This window comes from Rhinolophus ferrumequinum, chromosome 9 (assembly GCF_004115265.2).
Source record: "Rhinolophus ferrumequinum isolate MPI-CBG mRhiFer1 chromosome 9, mRhiFer1_v1.p, whole genome shotgun sequence".
NCBI lineage: Eukaryota > Metazoa > Chordata > Mammalia > Chiroptera > Rhinolophidae > Rhinolophus > Rhinolophus ferrumequinum.
In genome coordinates, this window is record NC_046292.1 from 37,912,090 (window position 1) to 37,933,360 (window position 21,271).

A 21,271-nucleotide genomic window follows, 5' to 3' on the forward strand; every position below is an offset into this window, starting at 1 on the left:
ATATCTGAGTTGTATGAAGAACTATAGTAAACTTCTATTGAGATCTTAACTTCAGAGGAAAGGCTAACCCTTGTCACACTTTTTTCCATCTTCTCTTTGTCAGGGCGATAATAATTATGGATAGAGTTCATATGTAAAGGGATTCTAATTTATTTTGGTGTAATTTTTATTTTGAATTAAAAAGATTCTACTTAGAACCATTCAAAAGACTATTTAAAGGGAGCTTTTAAAGCTACCTAATATCAAAACTCCTTTTAAAAAGAAATCTTTTGTGCTTGATTTTTTTAAAAGTAGTTTTTAATTTGATTTTTTTCTTATAAAAATGATGCTAATTTTTTAAAAGTTCACACTATACAGAAACATATAAAACAGAAAAATTAAAAACATTCTGAAATGTTCGAGTTCACTAAAATGTTAACAATGGTTGACATTCTTTCAGACATCTCTGTGTATATGAATGTACAGTTTTACATTACTAGGATCATACAATACATATTGAATTTTTAAAATTGTACTATATATACAGATCTGTTTTTATCTATAATAATTAGTTATTGATAGATAATAATCATACTAAGGTAATCTAACAGTAACTCACTCTCCAAAAAAAGAGCTAATCTCATCAGGCAAAATGAGATATTTAACTCATTGTTTCAAACCTAAAGGCATCTTGGGATTTTATTATTGGTTTTAATTTTGAGACCAACAAGGCACAGTTACTGCCACAGCCACACTATTCCAGTTGCATATCTGTTAAGCTAATCAAAGTTGGCTGAAATAAAGAAAAGGATTCAGAACGATTGAGCTGTATCGTATGTATTTCACTTGTGTTAGAGCCACGGAGTGAACGGCAAACATTGTGCATATCTCGTAACTCCCTTATTGTAGCACAAAGACTTCTTGATATCTAAGTTGATAGCATTGTGGGTGGGAAAACAGCTAATGTCACCACTGTGCCTTGACAAAGGACCCTGCATTTCTAGGATTTTTATACTGATCAATAACTTTGCTGATTTAGAAAAGGCCAGGACTGACAATTTTTGGCCAGCAGGCACTGGTGCAGCTGTTACAGACCTGTCCTACCACCATCTTGTAGAAATACACCTGTGTGAAGATACCTTTCGTTTTATAACCTACTTTTTCCTCTTGACAGTCCATTCTATGCCCATAAAGATAAGTTCTTACCATCAGTTTTAATGACCACATAGCACACGTTAGAATGTATGTACCATAATCTATTTAACTAGTCTCCTGTGATGAGCATCAGGTTGTATTTAAATTTTACAAATAAAACAATAGTTTAATAAATTTCCTTTTGTACTCATTTTTAAGTACTTAATGCTATGATTATCTTAGCGTACTTAATTAAAGGGGGAAATTGTGGGGTAGTTGGATATGTGTGTTTTGCATTTTGATACATATTGCCAAATTATCCACCCAAAAAGTGTATTGATTTACAAATTTAATAATAATTCGTGAGAGTGACTGTTTTTTCTTCATACTTTCTCCAGTGCTATGTTGGCTGGTTTAAAAAAAAAAATCTTTGCCAATGTAGTAGGGAAAAAAATCTTGTTTTTAAAATTTTCTTTCAGTACAAACATCCACTGAAATGAAATTGGACTCTTGAGGGCTCAGCTTGAAATTTTTTTTTTTCATGTCACCAATATTTTCCTACAGAATAACCCTATAGCATAGTTACTTCTGCCAGGTTGCTCCATTTTTTCAATTTTATTCTGTCAAAAAAAAATCAAATAAAAATAATTAGTTTAGAGTATCTGCTTTGGCTAGATGTCAATCATTGAATACTTCATTATTGAGATTAACAAAGCAGTGCTGTTTTTATTTCACAGTCTTCTTTTAGCTTTGCAAATGTATGCCTCTTGCTCCTATTTTAATTCTGTTCTCCTTCCATAACCTCACTTGCATGGACCTTGTCCCCTTGTTTCTTTTCTCCTTCCCACGATTGTCAGTTTCCTAAATGTTTGTAGGACTAGAAAGTGAAAGTCTTGGAATCTTTTGTCAATTCATGAATTTTCTGCCTTAGCCTGGCAAGAGATTTTATTTCCACTTTTGTCTTTGTTAGCAATACCTCATTGCCCTTCTTTGAATTCTCTTAATTTTTTGTTCCTATTATGTTTAAGACAGGACCTACTCCTTGACCTTTTACCTACTCAAAAAGAAGTCCTTTTCTTCAAGCAAGGAGGCACTTAGAACTTTCTTAGTATTAATGATCTCCAGTTTCGCAACAAATGTGTATTTTCTTTCCCCTTTTAACTCTCTCCCTCTCTCTTGAATTGAAAATGTTTTATTGACCAAAGGATGTGATTTTATGAGGGTAAGTTGGTTCTCCAAAGTAATACCAAGTGCAAAATTAATCTACATTTGTTTTAAGGAAGTGGGAGGAATTTCTCTCCAAGTATGCGGCTAGAATTTCTAAGTGTTTGCTGGTGTTTTCCTGCTCCAACTTGTTGGTGTCTGTCAAAGCTCTATTCCTGAGGCATTGTGCAAGCAGATGGCATAAATGCACCTGGAAGTAGTCCTTCAGGGGCTGCTGGCCCCAAAGGAAGCCTGGCTCTTGAGTGACCCAACACACCAGCATTATCAATCCACTCTTCTAGATTGTCTCCACAGAACCTTGAGGAATAATAGTTTTCAAGGAATGTGGAGAAGACTTTGAATTTTCTTTTAGTTCACTTATGGTGACAAACTGCTTTCAAAGGCTAAGGTTCAGAAGTATTGATGTATCCTCCTCTGCAGTATGGCAGTATGGTGAGGTCAAATGGAAAGAGCATTGAATTTGGAGTTAAACCAACATGGGATTGAGTTCTGGTTGTACTACTTACTAGCCATATGTCCCTGCCTGTGAGGAGACATAGAGTTTAGTGTGAAGAGAGACATAAAAAATTTTCTTGCTTTAACAAGAAACCTGGGTGCATGTGCAAAGGGCCATCAAAGTATCCAGTAGAAACAAAAAAGACACTTCCCAGAAAGAAGAGTTAGCGTGGGAGCTAAGATTTGCATTGATGATGTTGGTGTGGGAATAAGGAATAGGAGGAGGTGAGTGACCAGAACAGGGCATGAGCAAGGACCGTGAGGCACATACGTTCCTAGAATTCAAAATGAGCAGTATTGTTAGCACATAAAGCCTGAGGAGGGTTAAACAGTATCTGAAGATAACAGATAAATATCCTTCAGATTATGACGAATCTTGAATAGTACTATATTTCCCCGAAAATAAGACCTGGTCTTATATTAATTTTTGCTCCAAAAGACACATTAGGGCTTATTTCAGGGGATGCCTTATTTTTTCATGTACAACAATCTTCATTTATTCATTTATTCATGTATAGAAATCTACATTTATTCATATACAATCATTTCATCATCTTCTGGAACATTGTCATAATTCCAAACACCGAATTCCGGCTTGAATTTCTTGTGACTCCATTTCCTGCAGAACCATTGGCCCCAATCTCTCATGTCCAGCAATAGAGCTCTCCTTAAATGAGCACTTCTTGTCCATGTAGCCTGCTCATAGTGCATTGGCAACAGAACTGTCAGTGATTTCATCCCATGAATTCTTCACCCAAGTCACGACCTCTTGCAGGCTAGTCTTCACAGTTTCCACACTGATTTCTCTCCATTCTATTTTCAATGTAGTCATTGATTTCCATGCGCAAATGGTCCTTAAATGGCTTATTTATTGCAATATCAAGGGTCTGGAGATAGGCAATAATTCCTGCAAGAATCATTATTTGATCTGTTCTTCTCTCTGCAAGGAAGTTCTTCATGTCTTTAGCACAGTGAGTGCTGGCTGAATCCCAGACTAGCAGACCTCTTTGGCCACCTCGCAAAACAAGTGGCAGCATTAAATCGACCCTCTTCTTTATAACTGCTTGTATGCACCAGACTTTCTTGGTTTCAAGAACATGAATGCCTGAAACATGTTCAACCTTATCTTTCTTGCCCATAGTGATGATTAGAGGTGGGGCTTTCTTTCCATCCAGACGAATTGCCAAAATACAGGTAACACTTGCAGTTTCGTAACCAGTGGAGGGAATGTAGATTGACGAGGCACCTCTCTGATCAATTGTCGTTTGAGATCCTTGGCCCATAAACACTGCAGTTTCATCCATAGCAATCGTGTTGGAAAGTTGGTATTTAGAAAAGTCGATGCCATCAACAAAGGACTTGAATGCAAGTGCACGTTTAATAACTTCAGTATCTTCCAGCTTTTACAGTGTTGTCGATCTTAGAGACAGTTCATATTGCTGAAGGAAGCCATCCAGCCAGTGTTGTGATGCTTTGAATTCTTCTGGGGATATTTCTAACTGTGGTGCCATTGCAAGAGCAAATGCTTGAATATCAGCCCTGCGCACAACCAAACCCTTTGCTCTTCTGTCTGCAGTGCATTCACAGATGATGTTTTCTAGCTCAGGAAATAATGGTTGCCGACCTGATCCACACTTGGACTTCTTAGCATTTCCCTCGTCCACCTGTTGACTGAGGTTATTTTACTCTGCTCGCCATTTTCGGACCATTCGGTGATCCACCTTCTTTTTGCAGAAAGCTGTAAGGTTCTTGCCCCAGGATTCCTCCATGATTCCTTTCTTGTACTCGACGGAATAGCTTTCTTTTTGCACTCATCTTGTCTGGGGATCAAAATACTATTCCCTTTAAATCTACCATTAAATCAATTGTTAATTGAAGACTTACGAGCCAGGAGTGGCAACAAAAATGATGACAGTTAAGAATGATGGTCCACACAAAAGCAACGAAAAATTGCAGGCACTAAAATTCAGAAAATGTTTCTTTATTTCATACGAGTGCATTTAGTACGTCCGTTACAACACACGACATATTGAATTACGAAGATTCATATTAGACACAACCACGTCTGTTCGTTATCAAGTGCGTATGTTATTCGTGCGTTGTATCTGTACTCCGATTGGTCATTCAGCAATAAGTCTCGAGTTCATCCGTTTACATAGGCGTTTATCTCTCATCCGAAGGCGCCTGCTTGGGTATTTACAAATACTTAATTATAATTTATATTATCATTTATTTTAAGTATTAATATCAATAATATTGATTTATATTAATTATATATTAATATTTTAAATTCAGTACGTCTATTGTGTGTTGCAATGGACGTACTAAATGCATCCGTCTGGCTGAAGATCTTAACTGGGGCTTATTTTTGGGGTAGGGCTTATGTTACAAGCATCCTGAAAAATCATTCTAGGGCTTATTTTCTGGTTAGGTCTTATTTTGGGGGAAATACGGTATGTAAAGACAGGCTTAATCCTGTAGACTATGGGAAACTCTGTAAGAAATCCAAACCTGAAAGTGTTACGTGGATTATGTAGGGGTGAGATGGGTTATGTTAGATGGATTACTTGGCAGCAGGATGGAGAATAGTCTGAAGGATTCTTAATCTTTATGAGCCTCAATTGTTTTTTTTGCTCAATGAGCTAATATTAGTACCTATCTACTTATAGAGTTTTATGAAGATTAAAGAAAAAATGTATATAAAAGCACTTGAAAACTTTATCTCCCTCCATCGATTTTTATTGTTGTTAGTAATTTTTCCTTAAGTTAACTTAAAATAATTTGAGTGAAATTTTTAAAGGAAAGCCAAAATAAGAGAATTTCCCTTTCAGTTAAATCTGACAGTCATTTTGGTTTCTTGATATAGCTATAAAATATTGGTAGTTGATTTCAGGACACCCACGTGTAAGAATTGCCTCCATGACGGTCGAGATAAATAGGCTTAGACTAAATATTTTTAGAGTAGCTTATTTGGAGTCCTAAGACCTATGGTTGACCCTAAATAGGTTCAGGTATGTTATCTATGTATAAGAAAAATATTGACACACCACTAGGATGACTAAAATAAAAAAGACAAACGAAAGTGAGGATGTGGAGAAATTGGAATCTTCCTTCATTGCTGGCAGGATTGTAGTATGGTGTATTCACTTTAAAAAACAGTGTTCCTCAAAAGTTAAACACCTCCTTAGGACTGCAGTTTCACTTCTAAATACATACCCAAGAGAAATTAGAGCCTATGTCCATGTAAAAACTTGCGCACAAATGTTCACAGCAGTATTGTTCATAGTAGTTAAAGAGAAGAAACAACCATCAACTGATGAATGGCTAAACAAAATGTGCTATATCCATGCAGTAGAATATTACTTGACCATAACAAGGAATGAATTACTGACATGGTTCGACCTGAATGAACCTTAGAAATATTACGCTAAGTGAAAGAAGCCAGTCACAACAGACCATATATTGTATGAGTCCATTTATATGGAATGTCCAAAATAAGCTAATCCACAGAGACAGAAAGTAGATTAGTGGTTGCCAGGGGCTAGCAGGAGGGGAGAATAAGAGTGGGGGGGTGATCCTAATAAGCATAGGTTTCTTTTCTGGGTGGTGAGAACATTCTAAAATTAGAGAGTGGTGTTGGTTGCACAACTCTGAATATACTGAAATACCACTGAATTGTATACTTTAAAAGGGTAAATTTTATAGTATGTAAATGATATCTTAATAAAATTTATAAAACAAACAAAACACAAAAAAAGTAACTTTGACTAGGCTCTCTGCATACATAGAGGTTAGTGTCTGATGTCAGCTTATGTAAATTCCTCAGGGATAATAATTTTTTGAGTACTCAGGCACTTAACATAGTGCCTGAACATAGTAAACACTTAAATCTTTGTTGAAGGAATGAATATTATGATACCAAATGGAAGAATCATGGATATAAATTATTATAGGGATGTAAGGCTGAAATAAAGAAGGTGGGAAATAAAAACTATTAGAAATGATAAGAGAACTCAAAAGATAGCCAGTTCCAAAATAAATAAAGATGAATATATTTTCTATATGTTTGCAGTAATCCAGTCATAAAACATATTGAAGAATATATTATTAATAAGAGTAATATAAAAATACCTAACAATAAAGTAAGAAATATATAAAAGCCAATGTGAGAAAAAAAATGACAAAACATTGCCATGGGGCATCAAAGGAAACTTGAAGATATACTATATTTATGGATGGGAGGACTTAATATTGTAAAAATACTGCTTCTTTCCCAAATAGATACATATATTTTAGGTAACCCCATCCAAATGCAGCAGTGTTTTGGGGAGAACTAATTAAATGATTATAGTATATATCTGGAGGGGGGAAAAACCATTCAAACAAATCCAAGAATAGCCAAGAATATTTGGAAGAGAGGAATTATGATGGGGATTTACTGTACTGAAGAGTAAAGTACATTATAAAGCCATCATAGTGGTACAGGAATAGCAGACAGATCATGGGGGGGGGGGAATGCTAACATTTATTGAGCAGTTACTCTGTGCTTTATGGGCATTTACATAATTTAAGTCTCCTACAACTCTGAGTTATATAACTCTACTACTATTATCCCCATTTCACAGATAAGAAAACTGTGATTCAGAGAGGTTTAATAACTCGCCCAGGGTTATATAAGTATGTGGCAGAGCAGGAATTCAAACCTATGCTGAGTCCAGATTCAGTGTTCTTAATTAGCAGAGTTTTAATTCTAGGAATTTAATCTTAAATAAATGAGGCTATATAAAAATATTTAGATATACAAATGTTACTCACAGCAGTTATAAGAGCCAGAAGTTAGAACTAATCTAAATATCAAGTAACAGAGTATTGGTTAAATACTTCTACAGTGAAAGACTATATGTGGTCATTTAAAATTATGTAGAATAAAAAAAAATTGGGTAGAATAATATTTAGGGCCACAGTAATGAGAATAATTATATTAAACAGGAAAGTGGATTACAAAGCAGTATATACAATATAATGCCATTTTAAAAATGTATATGCAGAGAGCAAAAAAGGCATTTATTCTAAAATACTTTCTGAGTGATGAAATTATAAATTATTTGTATTTTTTTTTTGCTTATCGATATTTGAATTTTTCCATATTACAATGTGTTTTCTCTGTAAAGAAGAATAATTGCATAAAATTATGTGGTTTTGCTTTATTTTTTTTTTACAAGATGTGTGAGGTGGTTGTCATTCCTTCACCTGGCCACCTGGCTTAGCTTCTTCTCTGTGCTCCATTAGTCCCCTGTGCTTTTCTTTACCTCAGTATATTGTCACAGTCACCACAGTGTATTATCACTTGCCCCTATCACTCCTGCTCTATAGTCTTGGTGCTGAGAACAATGTCTGGTGCCAGTCATTGTTTCAGTCGGTATTTCAGTAAGGAAAGGTGAAGCAGAGTGGGGATGGAGGGGAGCGGCGGGGGCATGGAAACCCCCTATACAGAGATATGTATCTGAGGTTATTTTTCCAGCTGCATTCTTCAAGATCCAAAAGTAAGTGGTAGATGGTATATTATTGTACAATTCTTTATAATAATCCAGAAAATTGGTTGAACAACAACAAAAAAGATTTTGATCTCAGAACCACATATCTTTAAGTGCTGATTGTGGGAAGCCAAAAATAATGTAAAGGAATTTACCTGTAAAACACAGGGGTGGGGAAGGGGGGTTTGTACATTTAGGGACACCAGAGTGAATCTTTCAGAAATTACTGAGATACATGAAGGCTATTTCAGTGAAAAATGCTGTTGTGCCACCCCCCACCCCCCTTTCCTTCCACCAGCTGTATCCAGAAAGCCATTTTTAAACAAAAGATTTGGCAGATGAGGGAGTTTTTGCCTGGTTGCCCTTCAGACTTTTCTGAGTAAAAGATCCTAAGGGAGCTTGAGAACTGCCTGCTGGTCCAGCTGCTCACGTCATGTATCTATGTAAACATTTAATTTGATTGCTGGAGAAAAAAGCCAGAGAAATGAACTTAATATAATTCCCAATGTTATTTTTTCTTTCCAGGAGGGGGAACAGTTTGTGAAGAAAATCGGTGGTATTTTTGCCTTCAAGGTGAAGGATGGCCCTGGGGGTAAAGAAGCCACATGGGTGGTGGATGTGAAAAACGGCAAAGGATCGGTGCATCCTAACTCAGGTCAGTGCAGTAATGACGTTATTTATAGGAACTGAGAAGTTCACAAAGGAAAATGGGAGCCTGCCCTGGTGTTCCCAGAACAGGCTGGCTTTCGGACCTTGTTAAAGAACTAGTGAACCCTTGGGAATAGGAACAGGTCACAGTGGCCTCCTCCCAGAGGCTGGGAGGCTCTATCACAGAGTCACCAATGTTAGGCTTTGGAATTAGACAAACTTGGGTTAAGGGTCCTGGCCTTACCACTCAAAGATTCTGTCCTTGAATAATTATTTAACTTCTCTGAGCCTCAGTTTTCTCGTCTGTACATGAGAATAATAAGTGGTACCTATTTCACAGGGTTGATGGGAGGATTAAGAGAATTATCTTTTAATCTGTAAAGCACATGGTCCAGTGTGTGGCCTTGTGGCTTGAAAGACGTGTTGACTGTATTCACTATCTCTGCTTCCTCTCATCCCAGTCTTGCTCGAACCCACTCTAGTCAGCTTTTGTCCTCATCACTATTCCACTGTTCTTGCAATGGTCACCAGTGATGACGTTCTTAAAGTCGGTGGTTAATTCCCAGCCCTCATGATAATATTATTGTTCCTGGCTTTCCTCTTACCTACTCCTTCTTGGCCTCTCTTCCTGTTTTTCCTCATCTGCAAATTTCTGAACATTGGAGTGCTCCAAGGCCAGTTCTAGCTACTGGGGATCTCATCTAGTCTCATGCTTTTTAAAACTACCTCTGCACTGATGACTCTGGGATATCATCAGTGTGGACCCAGTCACTGAACTCCAAGGGGTCGAGCCAGCTGCTTCATTGACAAGTTTACCTGAATACTTAATAGATATCCCAAAGCTAATGTGTACAGCTGAACTCCTGATCTTCCTCCCGCTCCCCTGTAATTATGTACTCTCACTGTCTTCCCCATCTCGGTAAATTGGTCCTCTGTCTGACCAGTTCTCAGTCCAAAAGCCTTGAAGTCATCATCGGCGCCTCTTTTTCTCACACTCTACAGTCTAATCCATCAGCAAATTTTGTCCTTCTCTTCTACTACATCTTTGGCTTGAGTTTCCATCATTTTTTTGCCTGATCTCCATGTTTCTAACCTTGCTCCCTACAGATTCTTCACACACCAACTGGAGTGGTTATTTTAAAATTTAAGTCAGATTGTGACCCTTCTCTGCTTAACACCGTCCAATGGCTGTAAGCTCACTCAGAATAAAAGCCAAAGTTCTTACAGTGGCACCCCATGATTTGGCCCCAGTATTCTCTGCCTCACTTTGCTCCAGTCACACTGGTCTCCTTGCTATTGCTTGAACATGGAGTGTTCCCCATTCAGGGGCTTTCTACTTTGTTCCCTCTGCCTGGAATTGTCTTCCCTCAGATATCCTCATAGTTTGTTCTCTCATTTCCTTTGGATCTTTGTCCAAAATTCACCTTGTCAGGAAGCCCTTCCCTAACCACACTTTAAAAATCACACCCCCGTTACCAGTTCCTATTTTTCTCTATGGTACTTACCGCCATCTGATATACCATATAATATTTTACTTACTTATTTACTTATTGCTCAGCTCCCCCTCTTGAATTGTAAGCTGCATGATGAAGGCAGAGCTTTTTGCCTGTTAGGTTCACTGCTGCATTCCCAATGCCTAGAATAGTACCTGACACGGGGTAGGCTTTCAGTAAAATCAATAGCATAAAAATGAACAGTAGAATGAATGAGTGATGCTTAGTAAGCATTCAGTAAGGGATAGCAGCATTGTGTATTATGTTCCTCTTGTTGGAGAGAGCCTAGTGCAACTAAGAAACATGACGGATGAGAACCAGCTTTTTGGAGGGCTTAAAATACCACGCTTTGAACTTTGAAAGTGATTTAATATGTAATCAAGCCGTTAGAGCTTTTTAAGAAGAAAAAGCGAAAGTCAGAGCTGTGTGTTAGAGGATGAAGCTGGCGCATTGGACTTGATGAATTGGGAAGGGAGAAATCAGAGGCAGAGAGAGCAATTAGGAGGATGGAGGTTGCCCCTATTTAAGTGAGCAGAAAGGATAGCCTGAGTGCTGGCAGCGAGAAAAAAGGATGTTGTTACAGGGTCACTGCCATGGAAATTTGGGGTGAAGTTGATGGACCCTGGAAGCTGTTGGTAATATAGGAGGTCTGTCAGGAATGGTCGAGCTGGTCACTGATACATCGTTGAGGGTGCTCCTGGAGGAGAGGTTGGCATCAGGAGCCCAGGTAGAAGGAAGGTGAGCCTTAGCAAGGAGGGATTGACACGTCTTCCTCTGAGAGGGAACATAAATATTCAGGGGCATGTTGAAGTAGAATGAAGGTTGGCAGTGCTTCTGATACCGAGTTTAGAGCTTGGAGACAGGAGAAAATGTTAAGAGCAGTGTTATATGCACTGTTGAATGAGGAATCAACTAGAGATTCATGAAGGAAAAGCTGAGCAGTAGTAAGGGCGTCTGTCTGGTGTGCGCAGGATAGAGTTGTGGAAAAGTTCCGGAATTATATATAGACTTTTTTTTTTTATTCCTCAAAATGAGTGAACAGAAAAATAACTATGTTTGCCTTCTATGAGCTGCCACTCGAATGTGGTATATGAAGAAAAACTAAATGCTTCATCTAGATTCTAGCTTTTAGAAATAAAAAGAACTTTTGGGAAATAGTGCCAGTTATTTAAATAACTGAAGGTTAATAGTTACTTCAGGGTTATATTCTGATATGCCCAGGCAGATGTTAAGGTGATTTAAAAATCGTTTTCTACTGTTTCGTTATTGGCGTATGTTTGTCATGAAAGAGAATATGCTGATGGAAAGCTATTGCGTAATTTTAGAAAAACCTTGTTCCCTGCATATGGACTCTGGCAATGAGCTCTCCCCACATTAGATGCCCCATCCCAGACCTGAAGGGATTTTTACCCTGGGGCAGGGTAATTTCTGCTGAAACTGACACTTGTTGGCAGCCAGGAGTGGCGCTGAAATATGGACTTACCCAGTAAAAGCCACCACTGGAAATTGCCAGCTCCTTTTACATCAGCCAACAAATGACCATTTGTTAGAGATTAGGTACGTTAAAGCATTAATAACCTGTCCTAGTTTGAACTGGCATCTTAAAGAGAATTGCTAGTTCTTTTGGCATGTACATAGTGTTGAGAGATTTACTTACTGTTAACGAAGTAAGATTTACTGAAATGTATTTCATTTGCTTATATTCTAAGAGTTTGGTAATGATTATACTTTAGATTTTGTGCATTTTCCATCTTTTTTTTTCCTGCCTAGGTGCCTTTTAGTACCTTCCCCATGAATTCGGCCCCTCCCTCTTCTCCTTTGAAACCAACTCACATAGCATATCTAGGAAGCCAACTTTGATTAATCCGACATGACATTATTCTCTCATTCCTTTATTCTTCCTTCTCAGCACTTGAGTTCTCAACCCTGCCCTTCTGTGAGGAACACGATATAGAAAGCCTCAGTCTCTACCATCCACTAGGTGCAGTAGAAAGAGACCCCAAACCTGGGTTCAGACCCTGGCTCTGTCACTTACTAGGTGTATCTCTTCCCTGAGTCCAATTGTCTCAGAAAATGGCGAGAATAATTTCTGTTTATGGAGTTGTTGTGGGAATTAAGTGAGATAAGGTATGCAAAGCACTTATGGCATAGTAAGTGCTCAGTAAATTAAACACTAATTCTGCTTGAACACATTAGACTTGTCTAAGACTTCTCAAAAGGATGTGGGGAAGTGAGAAACCATCTGGGATTCACCAAATGCTGATGAGCTGGTGAAGGCCCAATTAAAACTGAGTTGTTGAATGTTTGTCTCCTTCCTGTAAGAAAAAGAAGCCATAGGGCTTGAGAGTTGGGAGATGGGCTTTAGCTGCTTTCAGGAATCTGCTTTCAGACCTAGCTCAGCTGCTTATTAGCTGTGTGATCTTGGGCAAGTTATTTGACCTCTCTGACCCTCGTAGAGTTGTGACTATCAAATGATTTCCTGTAAGTGAAGTGCTTGGCATAACGAGAGCTCAGTAAATGCTGATGTTCCATCAGCAGCAATGGCGGCGGCAGTAGCAGACTTGACTTCCTAAGGGACCCTTTCAATGACTGAGAGTCCTTTCTTGGACATGAGGATCAAGTCCAACTATCAATCAAGTCCAACTATCTCAATTTGCTAGCTCCCCTCCCCACCCCCGCTATTTAATGATACGTATCTACAGGAGAACTGGATTTTTTTCATTGTAAATTCCTTTGTTTTCAAGGCTTCACACCTTTTTTTTCCAGTTATAAGAGAAAATTTCATTAGAGGCAAAAATGGAATGGCCATTGAATCTCATTCTGTTTAGAGGCTATCTCTGAGTTGTAACATATATAATAAAAACTTTTTATTTTCAGTCCTGTTTTAGTTATTTAATAACATGGGCATGCTATGCTTTAATAGTTTACCACTGTCTTCATGCATTTGGGCTGCTATAACAAACATACCACAGACTGGGTGGCTTATAAATAACAGAAATTTATTTCTCACAGCCCTGGAGGCTGGAAGTACAAGAGGAAGGTGCCAGCATGGTCACATTTGGTGAGGACCCTCTTCCTAGTCCATCGCCAGCGCCTTCTTGTTGTGGGCTCACATGGTGAAAGGGGCTAGGAGTCTCTTTGGAGGGTCTTTTATAAGGAACTAATCCCATCTAGTAGGGCTCCACCCCCGTGACCTCCCAAAGGCCCTACCTACTAATACCATCATCACATTGGGCGTTAGGATTCTAACATACGAGTTTGGGAGGGGGGACGCAAACATTCAAACCATAGCTATTCCTCTCTCTTTTATTAAGGCATAGACTGTGATTAGTTATTGGGCCATAGTTTGCTAATCTTTCAAAGTCTACATTATTTATTTATTCAACAAGTATTTATTGATTGCCTTTTATGTATCAAGCACTCTTCAAGGACCTGGGAATATAGTAGTGAACAAAACTGACAAGGGCCTTGCCCCCATGAACTTTTCATCCTATTGGCTAAATACAGACAGAAAACAAATATACAAATAAATAAGGTAGTTTCAGATAAGTGCAATGAAGAAAAATAAAACAGACTAGTGAGATAGAAAGTGACTTGGTTTCTGGGAGAGGCCCAGATTTAATTTGAGGAGGAGTCAGCTGTTACAGTGCTATTGTGGCATTCACTGCTTAAAAACACTGCTGAAAAATGTGATTTCTTGGTGAATTTTTCCTTTTTCACCTGTCATATGTCCAAGGTAGACATGGCTGATTTAGCAATGAGATTATTAATAGAGTCTTTGTTGTATATTCTTTTTATTTTCATTGTGCCTTGATACTAAAATTAATATTTCAAAAACTTTGTATTATATAAGTAATATACATTATAGACAAAATTAGAAAATATAGACAAAATGAAAAAATTAGTCTCCTGTAATTCCACCATCGACTTCAGGGGCTAACACACTATGGCCTGTGGGCCAACTCCAACCCACCGCCTGGTTTTGTTTTTTTTTATACAAAATTGTTATTGAAGACTAGCCTGTAATAAAGGGCGTAAATACAAAGTGTATGTCCAGCTTTATAAGCGTTAACAAACAAATGCATCTCCCAGATCAAGGTGCAGAGTGTCGCCAGCACCCCAGAAACCTCCCTCACAACTCCTCCCATCACTGTCCACTCCCCAAAAGAGCCAGTATTCCAAATCCTGTCACCATAGATTGATTATATTTATTTTGGGAATTCATATAAATGGAACCATAAAATATTTACTCCTTTAGTCTCGCTTCTTTTGCTCAGCATTGTAAGATTCATTAATACTGTTGTGTGTAGCAGTAGTTCGTTTTTTACTAGATGAGTGCACCAGAATTTATTTATTCATTCCATGGTTGATGTATCTTTGTAGTATTTCCATTTTGGGACCTTCTGTATAAAGCCATTATAAACATTCTCATATGTGTCTTTTAGCGGACATATGTATTCATTCTACTTGGCATATAACCAGGAATGGAAATACTAAACCATAAGCTACAATACAGCCAAAGAGTTTTTGATGTGGATGTACTGTTTTACATTCCCTTCCACATTATATGAGAGTTGCATTTGTTCCACATTTTTGACAGTACATGGTACTAGAAGTTTTTTTTTTAGTCAGGTTCATTGAAGTATAATTTACATAGAATAAAATCTACCCTTTTTCGATGTACAAGTCTACGAATCTAGACAAATGCATAGTTTTATAGCCACCACCAAAAATCAAGATAGAAAATATTTCCATCACCCCAAAAAGTAGCATGTCCCTTTGTAGTCAATCTCCTTCTCCCACCCTCAGGCCCTGGCAACCACAAATCTTATTTCTGTCCCTGCAGTTTTACTTTTTCCAGAATGTCTTATACATGGTTACAGTATTTCTGTGCAGGCTTTTTTTCACTGAGGTTCATTCTTGTTGTTGTATGGATCATCAGTAGTTTGTTCCCTTTTGTCCTTGCTGAGTAGTTTGTCCATTTCCCAGGTGATACACATTTAGGTTTTCTCTAGCTTTGGCAGTTTGAATAAAGCCACTCCAAACATTCACATACAGGTTTTTGTGTGGACATGTTTTCATTTCTCTTGAGTAAACACCTAAAAGTAGGATTACTAGGTCAACAGGGCATGTGTATGGTAGCTTTATAAGAAACTTCCAGAGTGTTTTCTCCAGTGGCTTTTACAGTCCTGCCAGCGTGGCATTGCTCTGCCAGTTGCTCCTCATCTGTACCAGCACTGGATATTGCCTTTTTTTTTTTTTTTAGACATTCATTCGAGTATTGTATAGTAATATCTCATCCATGCTTTAAATTTGCCTTTTCCCGATGACGAATGAAGTTGGACACTGTTTCATGTACTTTCTTTGCCATTTGGAGATTCCTCTTTTGTACCTATTTATGTTATTTGCTCATTTTTGTATTGGATTATCTAACCTTTTCTAATTGAATGATAGGAGTTTTTTAAATATATTTTTGGATACAAGTTCTTTGGCAGATATATTAATTGCAAATATCTTCTCCCTCAGGGTATGCTACCTGTTTTGAAAATAGTTTTTTGCAACATAGCTACACTCAACTTGTTTTATCTGTGGCTGCTTTTGAGATATGGGGGCAGAGTTGAGTAGTTGCGATAGATACCTAGTGGCCCATAAAACGTAAAGTGTTTAGTGTCTGATCCTTTACAGAAGTTTGTTAACCCCTGATCTAGGTAAATGTATTCATTTTATATGACTTCATAACAAATTACCCCAAACTTAGTGGCTTAAGACAACACAAACATAAAGTACATTACATTTTCCGTGGGTAAGGGGGCTGAGGACAGCTTAGCTGAGCCTCTGAGTATTCCTCACAGGCTGGGTTCTCATCTGGAGACTTGACGGAGGGAGGGTCCATGTCCATGCTTACTCAGGTTGCTGGCAGAATTCATTTCTTTGCAGCTGTATGAATGATAGCTTTATAATAGTTTTTTTACTGGTTATAGGCCAGAGTCTGCCCTTAGCTCCTAAAGGCCGGTTACTTGCCGCATGGCTCTCTCCATATGCAGTTCACAGCATAGCAGCTAGGTTATTCAGTGCTGGCAGGAGAGTAAGAGTGAGTCTGCTGGCAAGCAAGATAGAGTCTTATATAACATAACAGAACCACAGGAATGACATCTCACCACCTTTGCCACATTCTATTGGCTAAAAGCAAGTGACAAGTCCTGCCTGTACTCGAGGGTAAGGGATTATACAAAGCCATGGACACCAGGAGGCAGAGCTCGCGGGGTCATTTTAGAGTCTGTGCACCACAGTAACTATTATTAATATATTGATGTCTAAGTTTACATATGTTTTCCTTATGTAATTGAATGTCAATTTTTAAGCAAAAATGGGATCATGCTTATAGTTTGTTTCGTAATTGATTTTATAGCAGTATCATGAACAATATAACATGAACATCTTTTCAGGCCAAAAAATGTAAATCCACATCATTTAATGGCTGCATTGTATCCCATTAATGAGTATACCATTATTTATTTAATCAATTCCCTCTTGTTAGACGTCGAAGTTGCTTGCGATTTATGCCACATTTTACCAGGCTGCCACAGAAATGTGTGTGAGTGCCGTTCCCTCACACTGCTCTGGCACTAGATGTGATTCTCGTGCAGTCAGTGGCTGTTGATGAAAATGTATAAGTAAAACTGAACCGGTCCCTTTTCTCCTTCGTTCTCCTACCTATCTCTGGTTCAGATAAGAAGGCCGACTGCACAATCACAATGGCTGACTCGGACTTACTGGCTTTAATGACTGGGAAAATGAATCCACAGTCGGTAAGTATGATGGCACTTCTGTCCTTCTGGTAGGTGGGTCTTTTAGTCCATTCCACTTCATCTCCTGCCTCAGTCTCATACCTTAAAGTGCAAAGTGGTCAAACTTAACAAAAAGCAAACATTTGTGGAGCAAACTATGTGCCAGACACTGTCCCATGTGCTGGAAATTCTCAGGGCCCCACAGTTTGGTACGAGACAGATCTACAAGGAGATAAGTGCAGCCAGATATCCAATGTACCACGCCTGGTTTGTGTTTGGGAAGGGTGGGGGAAGGAGCAGCCATGTCTTCCTGGGCCATCAGAGAAAGGCTCAGAGAGGAAGTGACACTTGAGCTGAGTCCTAAGGGTGATCAGAAGTGAGCAATGCACAGATGGAGAGTAGGAGCAATCCAGGTGGCAGGAGGGAGTGGTTTGAACAAAAGTGACCTTACATTTCGTGTGTTTGCCCATGCTCTTTGTCTGAGCTGTCCTTCCCTGACAAACTCCTTGTCTCTCAAAATAAGCTCAGATGTCATCTCCAAAGACCTTCTTCCAAGTTGGGGAGCTGTAGCCAGCCCCTCCCTTGGTCCACCTCTTGGGCTGCTAGCTTAGCACTTGTCACATTTTATTACTCAGAATGTGCCTATCTTCCCTATTAGATTGTGGGTATCTCAAAGGAACAAACCACATCTTAACTTATCTTCATGTCTCCAGAACTTAGTGTGATGCCTGACATTTTTAGGTTTTCACAATTGCTGGATTAAATTGTATTTGTCTAAAATGTATTTATACCGTGTATAGATTTTCCTGGTCCCCAAATTGTCAAGGGTTTGTACTCTTGAATTGCATAGTGGTGAACAGACTTCATACAGCTTTCCATTAGCCATAGATAACAAAAAGGAGACTAAGTTGCTTCTTTCCATTGTAACTTTATTTTTTGTTGTTGTTGCCTCAGCCTGATTTGTTTTAGGTCTTTTCCCAGTGGTCCCATGGTAATTTGAAAGATTGGATAAAACAACTAAATCTGACTCCCAATTGTTAGGACAGTTTGAAATGCTTTTTCTAAACAACTAAGCATATTTCAGTTTATGTGTTGACAAATGAGAGACGTACATCTGTTTCCACCCACTGAGCCCGGTCCAAAAATCTGGACAGACAGAGGCCACCATATAGGAGCTGGCTGTCATGTTCCTTCCCCCGCTCTGCTTCTCATTCTGCCGTGCTCTCACTCCATGCACTTCCTTGGCAGGGTGATCACACTTCACAGATCAGCTGCTCTCCTTCTCTCAGTTTGGGGAGCAAAGTGTCACCTTATTTTTCTTGAACACCTGTTAGCACTCAAAGGAATTAAAGATAAAAATGGCAGACCTTTCTATTAATGCGCTAATGGCCTTCCCTCATGCTCAGTTGAGGATTTGACTGGAGACCATTAAATGCAGTGGAAATTATAATTTCAGTGTTTGGCTACAGTTGAAACAAGGCAGCGTACTCTCTGTCAGCAAGCACACATGAAGCACACCTAGGGCCAGACTAAAATGACTCTTATGTTTGGATTCTCTAAAGGGTGAAGATTCATGTTTTCTTTATAATAATTAGTCAATAAAAAGTCATTTTCTCTTTTAATTAAACAGAAAGGAAAAGATGGTGCGTTTCTCTTCTAGGTACTGCTAGTCCATATTTTTCGAGGACATGTGTTAAATATATTGTGTTCTGAGACACCTGACCTTTAAGTCATCAGACAGAAGGCTGTGTGCCATATAGAAAGGAAATATTTAGTTTGTCCAGACAGAGGAGGCAAAAAAAAAAGGAATTAGTCACCCTTACCAGAGGTGTAGAAAAAGCAGAGCTCTGCGTTCCCATGGATGAGGCAGAAGAGCTCCTAACTTCCTAATGTACTTGTTAAAAAACTAAGATGATGAGGAACTTTTTACACCTAGCCCTTCCTTCTTTTCAGAATTGAGTTAAAGGACTGAGGTCATAGCAGGAAGTCATGCTATGTTCCCAATTTTGATATTTCTCTAAAGTTTTCCTGGGATTTTGTTACATGATAAATTTAGCAAGCATCATGTGATCTAATCCCAGGCATTTGTTACATGGAACAAATTGTGGCTCTGTTCTTCAGAGGTTGGATTCCTCTTGAGCCAAAGATTAACGCAAGCACCTCCGTCTCAGCAGGCTGCCTGGCCTTCCTCCTTAGGGATAAATCCTTTATCGTGGAGACCCAGAAAAAGAAAAAATTGATGACATTTCATCCATATTGTATTCTAAGAGTTTCTAAGTGTATTCACATGCTTTTTCTCTCGGCAGACTTCTGAAAATTTCAGGTCATATTCCTGATCCACATGTGATGTTTTTAAACAAAATCAATCTAGTATGAACCCACTTAGTCTAATATTTGGAAAACGTACTGCATTGAGGAAGGCAGGTGAAGGAAGACTCAGTTTCTAAGAGAAGACATTTGGGAAAATGTGCCTTTTGACTGCTCTGTGTAAAAGCATGGTTTTTACAGTTCCTTCCTTTGAAAGAATCTGGGTCTAAATCTACTCCAGAAAGCAAATTTCGTCTTTTGAAGAAAGTATAAGGGACCCGGTAAATAAATTATCTCAGGGCTGGATAGTCTAGAAATATCAGCAATCTCAAAACAAAAAACACCATGTAATGAATTTTCTCTCTTCTCACTCACAGGCCTTCTTTCAAGGCAAATTGAAAATCACGGGCAACATGGGCCTGGCTATGAAGTTACAAAATCTTCAGCTTCAGCCAGAAAAAGCGAAGCTGTGAAGAACTTCCTTTGCCTACCTTGGAAAAATCAAGATGAGACATATAGATATATAGCCATATATTTCATTGTCAGAACCTAAACTGAAACCACGCATTGGCAAATAGCATGAGCTATGTTTTTAAATGGGTGTGATCAGTCCTGTTTTTCCTGAGCTCTGGATGAATAGAGCCTGGTGGTATTACTACTGCTTTGCTGAACTGCATACAACTGTGCATTACAAAGTTAACATGGTAATTATGGTTTGGGGTAAAATTGAATTTCAGAATAAAATTAGGAACAGCAAAATCCCAAAACTATGTAAACAAAAGCTCTCATTTTGCTTATAAAGTATATTTAAGGATTATTCTGCTGAAGATTCAATTTAAGCTTTCCTTGGGAGAACTAGGGAAGAAACAAAATGCCAGTAGCTGGCCAGTAATTCGTGTTGTGCACTTAATGACTTTAATCTATTTTACATTAATAGCTTTTACAATTCTGTACTGGGATTAAAAAAAATTTTTTGATTTTGCATTTTGTGCCATCAATATGGTATTTTCTTCCCAAATCTAAATAAAAGAGATATGATCAGAGCTTTTGGGTGGGCAGGAATTTATAGCAGTACACATGCCTATTTTTTAAATAAAAATATTTTTAAATGAGTTTCCTTCTTGAAACATCAGTGTTAGAGTCAACACTGTTAAAAATAATTTAATAAAATTCCCTTTGAGATGCACAGTTTTAAAATTATAATCTTATATTAATTTAAACTTTATAAAGCTCTCAGTCTCTTGTTATAATTTAACTTTTTCATATGTTTAGTTTAATTATCCACATATATCTTTCATCCTAGTTTTTCTAATGCTAATGTTATTTCTTATAACTCAGTAACATATGGGGTAAAATAATGCTTTTGGAAGAAAAATCTAATAGAAAATTAAAATAGCTCTTCCTGATCGCCTTTGTTTTTATTGTGTTTTTTCTTTTTGTTCAGGGTTGTCAAAATGATGGAGAGTAAAGAGAAACATTGGGGGATTTACAGTCTGTGTCATCTAGACGTTATCTACTGGTTACCTTGACATAATCACTAGTCCTTGCTTTGGCAGGCCGTGTGTTGTAGTGGAAGGAGCACTTGACTGGGAGCCAGGAGTCTTGCTTCTCTTAGGCAAATAAATAACTGCCTGCCTGGGCCTGTTTGCTAAACTGTTAAAAGAAGGGG

General features: G+C 38.2%; 1 protein-coding gene across 1 annotated transcript in view; it reads left to right on the forward strand.

The window, feature by feature from the left end:
* Nucleotides 1-21,009, forward strand: part of SCP2 (sterol carrier protein 2) — a 104,047-nt gene extending 83,038 nt beyond the window's left edge. Inside the window, exons 14-16 of the mRNA XM_033114185.1 lie at nucleotides 8,892-9,021; nucleotides 17,237-17,316; nucleotides 19,980-21,009. Coding sequence (XP_032970076.1) covers nucleotides 8,892-9,021; nucleotides 17,237-17,316; nucleotides 19,980-20,075 — 306 coding nt within the window. The 3' untranslated portion in view covers nucleotides 20,076-21,009. The remainder of the gene's footprint in view (nucleotides 1-8,891; nucleotides 9,022-17,236; nucleotides 17,317-19,979) is intronic.
* Nucleotides 21,010-21,271: the final 262 nt, after the last annotated feature.